The sequence below is a fragment of the Cetorhinus maximus genome, chromosome 5 (assembly GCF_964194155.1).
Source record: "Cetorhinus maximus chromosome 5, sCetMax3.hap1.1, whole genome shotgun sequence".
In the NCBI taxonomy this organism is placed as follows: Eukaryota; Metazoa; Chordata; class Chondrichthyes; order Lamniformes; family Cetorhinidae; genus Cetorhinus; species Cetorhinus maximus.
In genome coordinates, this window is record NC_135883.1 from 126,780,761 (window position 1) to 126,796,788 (window position 16,028).

Genomic DNA, 16,028 nt, shown 5'->3' on the forward strand with positions numbered 1-16,028 from the left:
ACCATAGATCTGAAAGGTTAACTCTGTTTCTCTCCACGGATGCTATCTGGCCTGCTGAGTATTTCCAGCTTTTTCTGTTTTAATTTCAGATTTCCAGCATTCACAGTATTTTGTTTTAGTATTAGTTTGTATACCGTTCACAAATGTGATCAGCACTTTATAATTAAGGTTATGGAATCATTCGTACTTGAAGATAATAAATTTATTCTACCACGTAGCAAATTAAGAATCACAGCCCACTAACAGAAATATCTAAATAATTTGTATATCCTGTAAGAATGAAACTTTGCTGTAACCTCTCCAGTTTGGAATGCTTAGGGCCAAGTCATTTCTGGATTTTGGAATTTTCTAGATTATAGAATGATGAACCACACAGAAGTAATACATATGTATTTCTTCCGTGCCCTACCAATGTTGGCAAGAATCATGGGTTTAAAGAAGAACATCTGGTCCTATCCAGGGCTCATGGGGCTGCCAATGGGGTCATTTAAAAAGAATGTATGCTGGCAAGTCAAAAATTGATTGCATCAATTTTACCCACTCTAGAGATCAGGGAATACATTTACAGTTATATTGATCTTAATTTGGTAAAAATAGGTAAGCTACAGGACCTCTGCTGTTTAAAATGTAGCAGCCTGAAAAAAATCTTTAGTAGCTAAGGGCTACTAGCTACAATGGATTACAAACAGTGCATTATGCAAACACAACTTTTGAGTTATGTTTAATATTTTAATACTGCATTTGATACCTGCTGAGTTTGCTCCAAAACTGTACTTCCAAAAATACTGTGCCCCACATTAAGAAGTTATATGCCCATAATCTTTACTTTTCCATGCCTTTGCAATTTGTTGTAGTGCCTGAACAGACAAGTGGCGAGTCCATGAATTGCTTGGGTTTGCTCAAAACATTTCCGGATAACTGGTGTTTCCAAACAATTGATTTCCGTATTGGAGACATTACTGTGTACTCAGTAAATTTACAATGACAATAACAAAATTTTTCCTTGAGCCACATCTTTATTTTGCTATTCAATATGTGCCGGCCAAGCCTTCAGAACTTTCATGACACATGGGTTAATTGACAAAGTTCACAATGTTTTGGAGAAACCGTCTGCTCAGTTTAGCAGCAAAACCTGAACAGAAGCAATCCAAGATTATAAAGCATATTTAAATTTTTTTAAAGGCACTTCTGAGTGAAACAACACAGACGATGCATTTTTATTTTTGAATTAAACAATCCTATTTATAACACCTTTTTTAAAAATGCTCACAACTATGATAAGAACTGCTCTCCTGGTTCTCAAAATGTCTACATTTACTGGATGAAATGAATGCAGGTTCCACTAGCCGGGAAGACGGATTAAGTGAACATTCGATCTAAGGGGTTATATGCAAGTGACTTCTTTAATAAACGGCTACTTGAATGAACGATTCAAGCAAAATCACTGGGGATTTCATTTGTTCCCGGAGGTATTCACAACTTTTTTTTTTAAAAAAGCTCCTCATATACAGAGCAGTATTAACTTTATATAGGCACTGGATCTTCTGTTGAGTGTTCTCCATTACCTCTTCCTTTGTGCAAATGAAATTACATTTTCTGTAAACATTCTTTTTCTAAATTCGTTCATGGGATATGGATGTCGCTGGCTAGGCCGGCATTTATTGCCCATCCCTAATTGCCCTTGTTCAGAGGGCATTTTAAGAGTCAACCACATTGCTGTGGGTCTGAAGGTAGGCCAGACCAGGTAAGGACAGATTTCCTTCCCTAAAGGACATTAGTGAACCAGATGGGTTTTTACGACAATTGACATGGTTTCATGATCATTAGGCTTTTAATTCCTGGGTTTTATTGGATTCAAATTTCACCATCTGCTTTGGTGGGATTTGAACCTGGGTCCCCAGAGCATTACCCTGGTCTCTAGAATACTAGTCCAGTGACAATACCACTATGCCTCCTCTTTATTCTAGAGAATGCATTGGACACCGTTCGCATTTTCTGTCAATTCAGATAACAAAAAATATAACACTTCTATACCACTTCAAACTACTATTCAAATTTTGTTTCAAAGTTAAATAAGTACAAACAAAATTATTCATAAAAGCAAAAGGATAAGCAATATATTATACAGCACAAACAACAATTCACATTACAAATTGATTGATTGGTCAGCTATCTGGAATGAGCAATGATGTCAGGCTTCACGAGTATGTGGGATTGCCAACTGTAAAATTCAACTCTGAAAATATGGTGGGTGAAATGTCCCATGATCAGCCTCCTCTCAGAGATAGCACAAGTTCTTTTGCAGTAAATCTCCTCAATGGATTCAGAAATTGGCAGAAAGTGAGGATGAGCTGACAGCCACAGTGCAATTGGCTCCAGGTGTTTCAGATACTGGATTACCCTCCATTTAGAGAAGCCATGCTACATGCAACTCAACAGGGCTGCTACCACAATTGATTTTATCAGTCAAAGATTATGAGCATAGGTGTTAGGAAATTGGAATATGCAGGAAGAGGGGAATACCTTCATTTTATTTTAATGTATGGTTACATATGGGGTTGAATTTGATAGGAGGGCATATTGCTCACCGCCCCCGGAAAAAAATATCATGCGCCAGCCAACCCAAATTAAACAAGGCCGCCCCGCAGCAATAACATGTTGTGGGTGGCATGAATGAGGCGAGAGTGGGACTTTTAACTCTTAAGCGATTGGCTAGCAGCTGTAGCAGTCCCAGCAGCGCCAGACTTCAGTAGAGGGCACTGTTGGGACTGCAAGCAGATGCATAGATGAAGAGGGCGTGGCCACCAGAGAGGCATAAATCTGGGGTTTTGGATGGGGAAGGATCGGGTAACCAAAGGAGAGCGAGAGGGGTCGGGGGCAGGTTTTGGAGGCTAGGCGGGGAGAAATAAAGGGGGTATCATCTTGATGGGTTAACCCCAATGCACACAGGGCACTCCCAAAAGTTGTATAACCCCTTCCTGAATTTTAAGCAATCTGCTTAAAAAAACTGCCTGCCCAGTCCTGCCCACACCAACTGTATTATGGCGTGGGCAGCATATTATTCAAATCAATTGGCTTGGTAACAAGCTTAATTGACCCATAATTATTTATTTAAAAAATGGAGGGTGGGCTGCTGATTCACCAGCCCACCTACAACATTGAGAGGGGCAGCTCGGGGTTGGGCAGGAAGGCGGTCAGTTTGCCACCCCTCGCATTGTAAGTGCCCCTCTGCACCCCACCGAAAACACGCCCAGTGGGGGGCTGTAAAATCCAGCCCATCGTGTGGGTGTTAGAAAGATTCTCACCAATGCTATGGAACAAGGCCAAGGCAAATCAGTTTGAATGGGTGGAAAGTGTGCTTTCTTCATGAGGGACAGAATGTGTACATTTTTATTATTAACTCAACCACACAGTGTAAAAGTTATCATTCACTGAAACTAACTGGCAATGAATGCTTCACTTCAGTCGCCCTGAATATCAGTGCTAATTTGATGGTCTCCTACCCTTCCTAGAAGCCATCAGTTTTCTGGTCATTCTGCACCACCTGAACACTGATATCACTTTGGATTACAAAGCTGTGCAGTACAGAACACATGGTGGTCCCCTTAATCCAAATGTACAGGATCATCACTGCTAAGTAGTCCAAAAATTTGCATTTATATTATGTCTTTAACATAATAAAGAGTGCACGGCACTTCATAGAAGCATTAAGAGACAAAATTTGACATTGAACTATTAGGTCAAGTGAAAAAAAGCTTGGTCAAAACAGTAGGTTTGACATGTCTTAAATGAGGAGAAAGGGCAGGTTTAGAGAGGTAGCTCCTGAAGCAGAATAGTTGTTAAATGGGTTCCATTTGCAAAACTCAACACTTGAGGAAATTTTACCACTAAGAAAAGTCTTGAACCCAAACCCGGTGCTTGGTCCCTTCCTATTGGAAACATATGAAGATGCTGCCCTGACAAACATGGTGGCACACCTGTGAACAAAGCATGCGTTGATGCCCTCCCCTGCTGTGGGCCTGAAAACCAATAGAGCTTTAAAACCACACGTAGTACCTTTGTATTCCTGAAGGTGTTCTGCAGAACAGCCTGCAGCACATTCCACCATCAAGATACCTCTGGTGACAAAAACATCCCCTTAGACAACCCCAAATTACGCAGATCCTGCCAATTCAATCAGTTCCCGGATACAAGAATAAATGTAGCCTCTTGAAGGGTTCTATATTCAGGTCAATTGGAACAGCCAAACAGAATTCCATTCTCCCAGCTTCCTTTGTTGCAGTTAGGACAAATATAGCTGCCCGCTAATGTAACTTATTAAGAGCATTTCTCCCTGCTATAAAAGTGACCTAAAATTGAACACTCAAACATGAAAGATGACCAAAGCTGACACTAAACAATGAGTAAATCACAGAAATCACAATTAAATCACTGCAATGCAAACCACAGCAAGTCAGTTTATGAGGGGCAAAAGTGAACTTGTCCAAAAGTCACAAGATCTTCTATGGGATATAAATTTCATACTTTTAGTGAAAGGTTTTACAGGGATAAGTGAGGCCCACAAGTATTGTTGAAAAATCAGGCAGGGAAAGAATGCAGTATATGAGATCAGAAACACGATTTTGCAACGCACACATGCTGCTAAAGAGGAGCCACCTCATAAGGTATATTCTTTTCAGTGTCTACTCACTAGGTTTGTTCTCCACCATTTTAAGAAAAATTAAAGTGCACAAACATAATAAAACAAATGTTGCCTCCAGTTTTCAGAGCAATAAGCAGTCAAAATATTTTGTAGAATTTTTCATATCGTCAGTCACTCAAGAGGCTGTGAAGTAGATCTGCGATGGTAATGATATTGAATGTCAAGGGAAGGTGGTTAGTATGCTTCGTGTTGGGAGAATGGTCATTGCTTGGCACTTGTGTGATGCAAATATAACTTGCCATTTATCAGCCAAAGTCTGAATATTATCCATGTCTTGCTGCATTCAGGCAGAGACTGCTTCATTATCTGAGGAATTGAGTATGCAGCTGAACACTGTGCAATAGTCAGCAAACAGCCCTAATGCTGACCTTATGATGCAGGGCAGGTCATTAATGAAACAGCTGTAGAGAGTTGGGCCAAAAACACTGCTGCTCCAAGGAATTCCTGCAGCAATGATGTCTGGCCTCCTACAATCATAAGCATCTTCCTAGGTGTGACTGCGGCTAATGGAGAGTTTGACCCTTGGCTCCTCATTTAATTGAATACTGCCTTGATACCAAGGGCAGTCACTCTCACCTCTGGAATTCAGCTCATGCCCATATTTGGACTTAGGGTGTAATTAAGTTTAGACTGGGTGATCCTGTTGTCACCCAGACTGAGCATTGGTGAGCAGGTTATTGGTAAGTACCATTTGATAGCACCGTTGATGACATCTGCTGATAATGATTACAAGTAGATCGATGGGACAATAAGCCACTTGTCCTGCTATTTTTGTGGACAGGGCATTCCAATTGAATTTATCACGTTGGTGAACAATGCCAGTGATTTAGCTGCACTGAAATAGCTTGGCAACTTATGGAGCACAAGTCTTCAGCACTACAGCTGGAATGTTAAGTGGACCTGTAGCCCTGAAGGTGACGTTATATGGAGGAATCAAATTAGTTGAAGACTGGCATCTATGGTGCAGTGGACCTCAGGAGGAGGCCAAGAAGTATCATCCACTCAGCACTTCTGACTTGTTTTTTGAACTCATGATGGGCTCCACCTCATTGAGGGTGGGGATGTTCTTGAAACAGCCTCCTCCTATTAGTTGTTTAATTGTCCACCAGCATTCATGACTGGATGTGACAGGGCTGCAGGGCTTTGACTGAACCATTGGTCGCAGAATCACATAACTCACTCTATTCCATGCTGCATCCACTTTTTAGCGTGTTGTTGCTTCACTACGGTAAGGAATTGAGTAGTGGTGGTTTCTTTAGAACTATAATTTAACTATAACTAATTGCATTAGTCAGTGCTTTCACAGAGGAGGCTGGAGGTCTGGAGGAACATAAATCAAGATTGATACTGAGCTGCCTATAGATGGTTCTCAACACTGAGCGGAACTATACAAAACGCTGAAACATTACTAGCGACCTTTGAAAGTAATTTCGCTCAAAACTTTCTGAATCCCATTTTGGCTGTCAGGGTGGGAAGAAAGGTGATCAAATGAAAGCACCTGGAAATGTGGAGTGTGTCTCAACCTGAACTCATCCCAATGACTTTCCCAGCATCAGTTTACAATCTTAATTCTGGCAGGCTCATGGTGATGATTTTTTCAGGGTCTGATTAATTCTATGGGATGGGAAAAGGAGGAGGGAGAAAAATGACTGCTGCTGCTGCAAGGTTCTTCACACCCATATCTGGATGTGCATTTATAGTGTCGAGCAGAAGCATCCCTGAAAGATTGGTATGGATGTAGAAACGGGCAAAAACTGAGCAATTCAAGTTCCTGCCTGATTTTCCATCCTGGCCTACTCAAGAAAATTACCATGATTTAGGCAGACATTCTCTTAATGCTTTCACCAGCACTGATACAAAATTGGTTTTAAAAATTTTATGAAACGAGAATTTCTTATATTACTTCTGTAACCTGGACACATTAACCTAAAAAGCTATTGAAAAAAAACTGAACATCACAAAGCATTACTTTATAAATAGATAATTCATCGTTAACTATTTGGCATTCCTAAAGCATGCAACACTGCCACCACCTGTTAACAGTATGAATAGTCCCTGGAAAATAGAACTAATCACAGGCATGCTTTGTATGTGACATGAGGTACTCAAACAGATTTCAACAGAAGCCGTGGGCGTTGATAAATACTCCTAAAATACTCCTTAAATATTATAAATTGCTGGTATGTTCACCCATCCGTAGCTCAATTTTGAGTATTTTGTTGCCTGACACTCTACATATCTAGCATACTCGCTGAAGACTTCAGACAGAGATGGAGCTCCACATGCTTCCAATTCCCCCTTAGAAGTGGCTTTTCTGTAAAATATTGTGCATAAAGCACAACTAACATACTAGGAAATTTGTGTATTTTTCTATTAGTCATTGAGGAATTTACAGCACAGGAGGAGCCCATCAAATCCCATGCCAGCTCCTTGCAAAGCAAGCCAGCCAGTTACATTCCCCCACTCAGTCCCCATAATGCTGCAAGTTTATTTCCCTTTAGGTGCCCATCCAATTTCTTTTTGATTTTGTTGATTGTTTCCACATCCACTACCCTCGTGGGAGCGGGTTCCAGGTCATTACCACTCGCAATGTAATAAAGTTCTTCCTTTAATTCCCCCTGCATCTTTTGCCCAAAATCTTAAATCTATGTCTCCTAGTCCTTGTATAATCAGCTAATGGGAAGAGATTTTCCTTACCTTAGCTAAGCCTGTCATAACCTTGTACACCTCAAATCTTCCCTCAAACTCCTTTGCTCCAAGGTGAACAACTAGATGGGGCCTGTCCAAAGCTTTACAATGGTTCAACATGACTTCTCTGCTTTTGAACTCAATGCTTCTATTAATGAAGTCCAAGATCCCATATGCTTTGTTAATCATTATCTCAATATGCCCTGTCACGTTCAAAAATCAATGCACATGGAACCCAGGTCCCTCTGTTCCTGCACACTCTTTAGAATTTTGTCATTAAGTCTATATTGCCTCTCCCCATCCCTTCTGCCAAAATGCATCACCTCACACTTCTCAATATTAAATTGTCTGATCATTCTGCTAGTCAATGTCCTGATGCAGGCAATTCGGATCATCATTGCTGTTTGCCCCTCCTCCAAGTTTGGTAGAATCAGCAAATTTTAAAATTTTACTCCGTATGGTACGCCACTGTCTAAATTTTCAGATGATACAAAGGTAGGTAGGAAAGTATGTTGTGAAGAAGACGTAAGGAGTTTGCAGACAGATGTATACAAGTTGAGTGAGTGGGCAAAAATATGGCAGATGGAGTATATTGTGGGAAAATGTGAAGTTGTTCACTTTGGCAGGAAGAATAAAATAGCACAGTATTATTTAAACGGAGAACAACTGCAGAATTCCGAGGTGCGGGGGGATGCAGGTGTTCTCATGCACAAGTCACAAAAAGTTAGTATGCAGGTACATTAACCAAAAAGGTTAATGGAATGCTATCCTTTATTACAAGAGGAAATGAACATAAAAGTAAGGATGTTATGCTTCAGTCATACAGGGCATTGGTGCATCTCGAATACTGCATGCAGTTTTGGTCTCCTTATTAAAGGAAGGATGTAAATGCATTGAAGCAGTTCAGAAGTTTACTAGAATGATACCTGGAATGAACAGGTTGTCTATGAGGATAGGCTGGACTTGTTTCCACTGGAGTGTAGAAGAGTGAGGGGTGACTTGATTGACAAGGTGGACATGAAAAGGATGTTTCCTCTTGTGGGTGAGTCTAGAACCAGGGAGCACTGGTTTAAAATTAGGGGTCACCCTTATAGGACAGCAATGAGAATTTTTTTCTCTCAGAGAATTGTATGACTTTGGAACCCTCTGCCTCAGAAGGCAGTGGAGGCAGGGTCACTGAATAATTTTAAGGCAGTGGTAGATAGATTCTTGTTAGGCAAGGGAATCAAAGGCTATCAGGCATAGATGGGAATATGGAACTCGAAACACAAACAGTTCAGCCATGATCTTATTGAATAGCAGAGCAAGCTCAAGGGGCCGAATGGCTGACTTCTGCTCCCTTTTCATCTGTTCACCGCCTCCCTTTTCATATGGTCACCACCTCCAGTCCAAAACATAACCATCTACCACAATTCACTGCTTTCTGTCCTTAAGCCAATTTTTTAATCCAATTTACAATGGCCTTCCTATTCCATTAACCTTAATTTTGTTAATCAGCATTTCGTGTGGTACCTTGTCAAAGGCTTTCTTAATATTCAAATAGACAACATCCACCGTGTTTCCTTCATCAACGTTCTCTGTTACTTCATCAAAAAATTCAAGTAGATTAGTCAAGCATGATTTTTTTATTCATTCATGAGATGTGGGCTTCGCTGGCTGGGCCAGCATTTACTGCCCATCCCTAGTTGCCCTTGAGAAGATGGTGGTAAGCTGCCTTCTTGAACCGCTGCAGTCCATGTGGTGTATGGACACCCACAGTGCTTTTAGGAACGGAGTTCCAGGATTTTGACCCAGCGACAGTGAAGGAATGGCGATATATTTCTAAGTCAGGACGGTGATTGACTTGGAGAGGAACTTCCAGGTGGTGGTGTTCCCATCTATTTGCTGCCCTTGTCCTTCTCGGTGGTAGTGGTCGTGGGTTTGGAAGGTGCTGTCTAAGGAGCCTTGGTGAATTCCTGCAGTGCATCTTGTAGATGGTACACACTGCTGCTACTGTGCGTCGGTGGTGGAGGAAGTGAATGTTTGTGGGTGTGGTGCCAATCAAAGCGGACTGCTTTATCCTGGACGGTGTCCAGCTTCTTCAGTGTTGTCGGAGCTGCACTCATCCAGGCAAGTGGGGCGTATTCCATCACATTCCTGACTTATGCCTTGTAGATTGTGGACAGCCTTTAGAGAATCAGGAGGCAAGTTACTCGTCGCACAATTCCTAGCCTCTGACCTGCTCTTGTAGCCACAGTATTTGTGCATTTACATACATGCACTGTAATCCTTCTTTGCAGCCCTCTTAGTACTTCTTAGCCCATCCCTATTTAATATGGTCCTAATTCCTTCTCTAGTACAATTCAACACTCACTTTATGCCCCTTATTTTTCTTTTTTACTTCTATATGCTGGTGCCCATCCCCTGCCAACTTAGTTTAAGTCCTGCCTAACCACACTGGTCAACCTCCCAACAAGGGGATTGGTCCCAGTCCTGTTGAGGTGCAACCTGTCCCTTTTGAATAGATACCTTTTGTCCGAGAACTTGACCCGATGCCCCAAGTCCTCCTCTCTGCAGCATGCTTCAAGACATGCGTTGATCCTCCCTATCTTCCATTTTCAACGCATGGCACTATTACTCCCCTCGAAGATCTACTTTTTAACTTCCTCCCTAGCTCCTGAGAATCTGACCTTAGAATCTCAATATCTGCTCTCTATATTGTTGGTGCCAACGTGCACCTATTCTACCATCATAATTTCTTTTTATCTTGTGAAAACTGGTCACCTATTAATAAAATTCCACTGCCAATCACAGCTTCTGATCTTAATTTTGTAGCAAACATCTTTTGATGTCAAGCATACACAGGTTACTTAATTGCTAGATCTTAACATTGCTTTTTTTTCCTCCTTGTTAACATTCTTGTTATGGGTGCTTTTTTTTCCTCCTTGTTAACATTCTCGTAATGGGGAAGGACAGGGAAGACACAGTTTTCAAAGCAATATTCTATTCCACGTGGATAAATAACGAACTATTATTTCATAGAATATTTTTGTAGAATTCTACAATTTATCTCTAACATTTTAAATGGGCATATTTAAATTAATTAAAATATATATAGTATCAACTGTAAAATATGGAAATATAGGCATTTTAGCTTACATAAATCAGACTCTGAATATTTTGTTTCCATGAACAAACTTTGCAAATGAATGACTGAAACCAATTAAGAGTCAGGTCAATCTGTGGGTTTAGACCAATCAAAGTAGTTCATCTACCAAAAAATGGAGGTGCTTTATGTATTTTAACACCATGTGGTTAGAACTGGCATGATTCCTGCAGATCTATAAAACTTATATTTATGAGTCAGAGGAACAGAATGTACCACTTCAGGATTGTAACTGCTGCAGCTAAGGAAAATACCCACTCTGTCACAACAGCAACCAATCCACCAGTAGCAGCTTTTATTTCACACACAGTTGGAATAGGCTTCCACGGTAGCCTGGAAACTGAATGTTCAGAAATGCCAGGACAATTTACAGTTCTACTAAGATTATCCTTTAGCAGGAAACACTAGCTCTCACATAACTTATTCTTCTCAATTTCTAGAGGCTCATCAATTTTATCCTTTCTTGTAATAGCCCATTTATAGTGCAGAACTGCTTCCAGTGGAAATTGTACCATAACATGATGCAGCTGCTCATATTTTAAATTTTCCCATATATTCTCCGGGCCTGAATTGAGGACCTGTTTCAACATTGGAATCCTACGTACATCAGGTTCAAGTCACAAAAAGACCTCCAAGGTGCACTCCAGGACCTCCCCATGTCACAGACAAACCTGACTGGGACATAGACCATAAGACCATAAGACATAGGAGCAGAAATTAGGCCATTCAGCCCATCGAGTCTGCTCCGCCATTCAATCATGGCTGATAAGTTTCTCAAACCCATTCTCCCGTCCTCTCCCCGTAACCTTTGATCCCCTTACCAATCAAGAACCTATCTATCTCGGTCTTAAATATACTCAATGACCTGGCCTCCACAGCCTTCTGTGGCAATGAATTCCATAGATTCACCACTCTCTGGCTAAAGAAGTTTCTCCTCATCTCTGTTCTAAAAGGTCTTCCCTTTACTCTGAGGCTGTGCCCTCGGGTCCTAGTCTCTCCTACTAATGGAAACATCTTCCCCACGTCCACTCTATCCAGGCCTTTCAGTATTCTGTAAGTTTCAATCAGATCCCTTTACACTGCTGTTCCTTCATTATTGCTGGAATTTCATATCTAACACTATTGTGGGAGTAACTTCACAAGGACTGCAGTAGTGCAAGAAGTCGTCTTACCACCACCTTAACAGCACAACTAGAGATGGGCAATAAATGAAGCCTTAGCATCACATCCAGAGGGCAGATATTTTTGTTAATATTTACACACACATATAAATGCATAAATGCACACATGCACTTACATGTAGATGCATCAACACACGTTATATCTTTGTACATCCAGCCACTTAAATATTCATACATGCATAAGCACATACGCAGGTGCACACATACATGCATTTACATACATACATATTTACATATATACTCATTCGTAATTACAAATACACAGATATATATTATACATATGCACATGCTTGCAAATATACATACAAACAAACTCAAGCTCAATTCAGCTCAAGATTTTTAGATCATGGCTGATCTGTACCTCAATTCCATTTACCCATCATTTGCTCCATATCCTTTGATACCCTTACCCAATTATCTATCGATCCCATTCCAGGAGTAGAACACAAAAATTAAGGCTGATACTCTAATGAGTACTGAGTGCTACACTGTCGGAGGTAATTTTTTTCCGATGTGACTTTAAATCTGATGCCCTGTCTTTCTGAAGAAGAGCAAGGAAGTTACCCCAATGTCCTGGCCTACATTTATCCCTAAGTCAATATCTCAAAAACAGATTATTTAATTATCACATTGCTCTTTGTGGGAACCTGCTGTCTGAAATTTAGCTGCCATTTTTTCCTACAACAGCGGCAACACTTCAAAAGTACTTCATTGGTTTTAAAGCATTTTGGAATATCCTATGGTCATGAAAAATACTACATAAATGCAAGTCTTTTCCAGTCTTGAAAATATAAATTAATCCAGCATTCATAGATCTTTTAATTAAGTTCTCCAAATTTCCACCATACTCCTTTCGTGAAAAAATGCTTCCCAATTTTTCTCCGAAATGGCCCAGCTCTAATTTTCAGATTACGCCCTCTTGTTCATGATTCCCCCACCAAAGCAAATAATTTCTATCTACCCTACTGAATCACAATCTTTTTAAATACCTCAATTATTTTTCCACTTAATCTTTTAAATGCCATCTTTATGCGAGCTCTCCTCATAATTTAACACTTTAAGGCCTGATATCTTTCTGGCGATTCTGTGCTGCACCCTTTCCTAGGCTCTATCCACTTCCATGAGGGTCAATCCTCAAAATTGAACGTAGTAGTTCAGATAAAGTCTGACCAATGCTCTGTAAAACTATCATTTCCTCACTTCTGCATTCCATCCCCCTTAAGATAAAGGTTAACATTCTATTTAACTTTTTGAATCTTTTTGTACCTGTGCTCTAGTTTTTAGTGATTTGTGTACAAGGATACCTAAAATCCGTTTACTCCATCACGGCTCCTATAAAAAAAATTTCAATTGGTCTTTCTCAGATAAAGTGAATGATCTCACAACCCCACAGTGAACTCCCATCTGCCATAGTTTTGTCCACTCACTTAATCTGTCTATGTTCCTTTGTAAGTTCCTGGTCCAACCCACATGGCTTGCTAAGTCGCCTAAATTTGTGTCATCTACAAATTTGAATATAGAACTCTCTATTCCTTCTTCCAAGCACCAGCATATGTTGCGAAAAGCTGACACACAATACAGATTTCCTGGAGAACATTAGTTGTCACGTTGCAGTATTCAGAGAATGTACCCCTTATCCCCATGCTACTTCCTAGCTCTCAGCCATTACCATGCATGTCACAAGGTTACCTAAAATTGTCCACTGGCTGGAGTCATATCTAGAACAAAGTGCTATACTGCAGTGAATTTATCTTCCAAACAATCTTGAGCTCCAATTGCATACTTCTATTTTCATTGTCCCTGAAATCAGAAAACTGAATTTTCAATTAAAGGCTTTGTGCTGCTTGATTGTTCTTCCTCTCAAAAGACCTTTTTTTCCTCCAGTGTTATACTTACACATCATAGAGTGCTTTCAAATCTTACTCAACATACAAGAGAGATCAAGTGCCAAAAATGATTTTCTTAATAATGTTGGGCTTTGAAAAGTACAACATAATAATACTGTGCTTAGTTGAACTAAAAACAGAAAGCCAACATAAAAACCAAAAGGATGACAAAACTGGAATGTCTTATTTGAAATCCAACATACAAAAATGTCTGGTTTTGACCTTTGCCAAATGCATTTGTATTTTTCAATGAATTAAAACACTGATTTTTTAAGCTTACATAGCTGTATTAATTCCAACAAAATTAATAAATGTAGTATGTGCTGCTTGATTGTTCTTACATCAGAAACAAAGAAGACAATACACCTGGAAACTTACCAGCAGCTCTGTAAAGAATTTTAGGTTCAAAGAAGATACAAGGATTTTTGTCCCCTATGCATGATAGCAATAATCCCTTGGCCTGGATAGGGCTTCTTGGAATAACCACCTGTAACAAAAAAGTATTTTAAGAATTTTTCCCACATTAGTACAGTATGATCGACCTATCTATTAAGTTACCTTCCAGACATGTCTCCAATAGTACTTCCGCTGACTTCTCACTGGAAGTGTTTTTTTTAAGAATACCCATTGCTCGTTAATACATAGAAGCTGCATGTTGTTTCAGATTACAGTTTAATTAACGCCCATTTCACGTAGTTGTCAGGCATTAATAAATTGCAGATTTAGAAAAACCTAATAGCAGAATACTATCAAAACTTGAAAAATATTTTTTGAAGTCTAATTTCTAGCCAACTTGGATTAATATATTGCATAGTTATTACTTCTGCCACTGAAGGTGGGCGGAGGTAATATTTTCACCCCGTTAGTCTGTTTGACTATAAACAACACACCTCAAATACTAATGGACAGGTTTAAACGAAACTTGGTACACAGATAAGGGATGGCCAAAGGAAGAGCTGGCTAGTTTTGACAAAGGTGCAGATTTGGATCTGGATCCTGGGATTTTCTTTTTAAGGATCTGTTAACGTTGTGAGATAGGGCAAATTGATTTTTTTTTAAAGAATGTTTTGGGTTGTTATATTTAGAATGTTGTTGATCATTTAAGAATGTTGTGGATTGTCTCAGCTGTCAAAATGTGAGCAGAGTTCTCAGAGCAGGTTGTTGGATGTAGATTGGTTTGAAGCCTCATCAGTGAGATGGAAGTTCTTAACAAAAAGATTTCTTTTTTCCACTTTGTGGTTACAGAGCATCAACCAGGCAGGAAAAAGCCTCAAGGAAGAGCTTTGTAAATGTAATAACAGAATTAGCACAGTGTGGCGGAGGTATGTGCTCGATTGAATGCCCTCCTCACTTGTATGCATTATATTCTTATTCTGGGAAGAGCAGCTTTGTTTTCCATAAAATCTTAGCATGTGACTGGTACCAGGTTTATTCTTGTGCAAATTCAGTTTGACAAGCTTATTAGAGTCCCTTGAGGGTGTAACAAGCAGAAAAAGGGAACCAGTAGCTGTAGTGTATTTGGATTTCCAAAAGACATTCAATAAGATACCACATAAAAGGTTACTACACAAGATAAAAACTCATGGGGCAGAATTTTGCCGTCACTGGGCTGGGGGCGTGGCCCGCTCGCCGACGTGTAAAATTACGCGGGATGACGTCGGGCGGAACCCCCGACATCATCCCGCCCCATTTAAATTTTCAGGAAGGCGGGGGCGCAGCAAAATCAGCTGCAGGCCCACCGACCTGTCAATGGCCACTTGAGGCCATTGACAGGACCAATAACCAATTAAAGGACCTGCCCGTCCAACTTTAAGGTTGGCAGGCAGGCCAGGAGGCCCGGCAGCAAACAGAAAAAACATGAAACCTCATCCACCGGCGGGATGAGGTTTCATGTAGGGTTTTAAAAATTGTAATAAAGTTGTTCTGTAAATTATGAACATGTTCCAACTCATGTGACAATGTCACATGAGGGGACATGTAAGGGAATTTTTTTTTCTATTTTTAATATTTTTAAAGGTCCAGGCGATCTCCGTGAGGCTGCACTTAGCCTCAAGGAGATGTGCGCTCTTTCGTGAGCATGCGCGAAAGAGTGCACTCTTAATTTCAGGGATTCCCCCCGCCCGCACAGAGGGCGCATAGTGCTTCCCAGTGGATGTCACCCTGGGCGGGCCTTAATTGGTCAGCCCACGTAAAATGGCGGTGCGGCCCACTTCGCTGGCGGCGATGGGCTCCACGCCCGCCGGAGATTGGGTCAGGCCCACCCGAAAATTCTGCCCACAGTGTTGGAGGTGATATATTGGCATGGATAAAGGATTGGCTAACTAACAGGAAACAAAGTCAGAATAAATGGGTCATTTCCAGGTTGGCAACTGTACCGAGTGAGGTGCCACAGAGATCACTGCAGGGTTCAACTATTTACGTTCTAT

General features: G+C 40.5%; 1 protein-coding gene across 3 annotated transcripts in view; it reads right to left on the minus strand.

Annotated features, from left to right (window-relative positions):
• Positions 1–16,028, minus strand: part of bckdhb (branched chain keto acid dehydrogenase E1 subunit beta) — a 370,867-nt gene that overhangs the window by 267,928 nt on the left and 86,911 nt on the right. For all 3 annotated transcript variants that reach the window (XR_013576645.1, XM_078542455.1, XM_078542456.1), the window contains one exon: positions 13,981–14,089. Coding sequence is in view for 2 of the 3 variants with exons in the window: in XM_078542455.1 (XP_078398581.1) it covers positions 13,981–14,089 (109 nt within the window). In the remaining variant the exon portion in view is untranslated. The remainder of the gene's footprint in view (positions 1–13,980; positions 14,090–16,028) is intronic.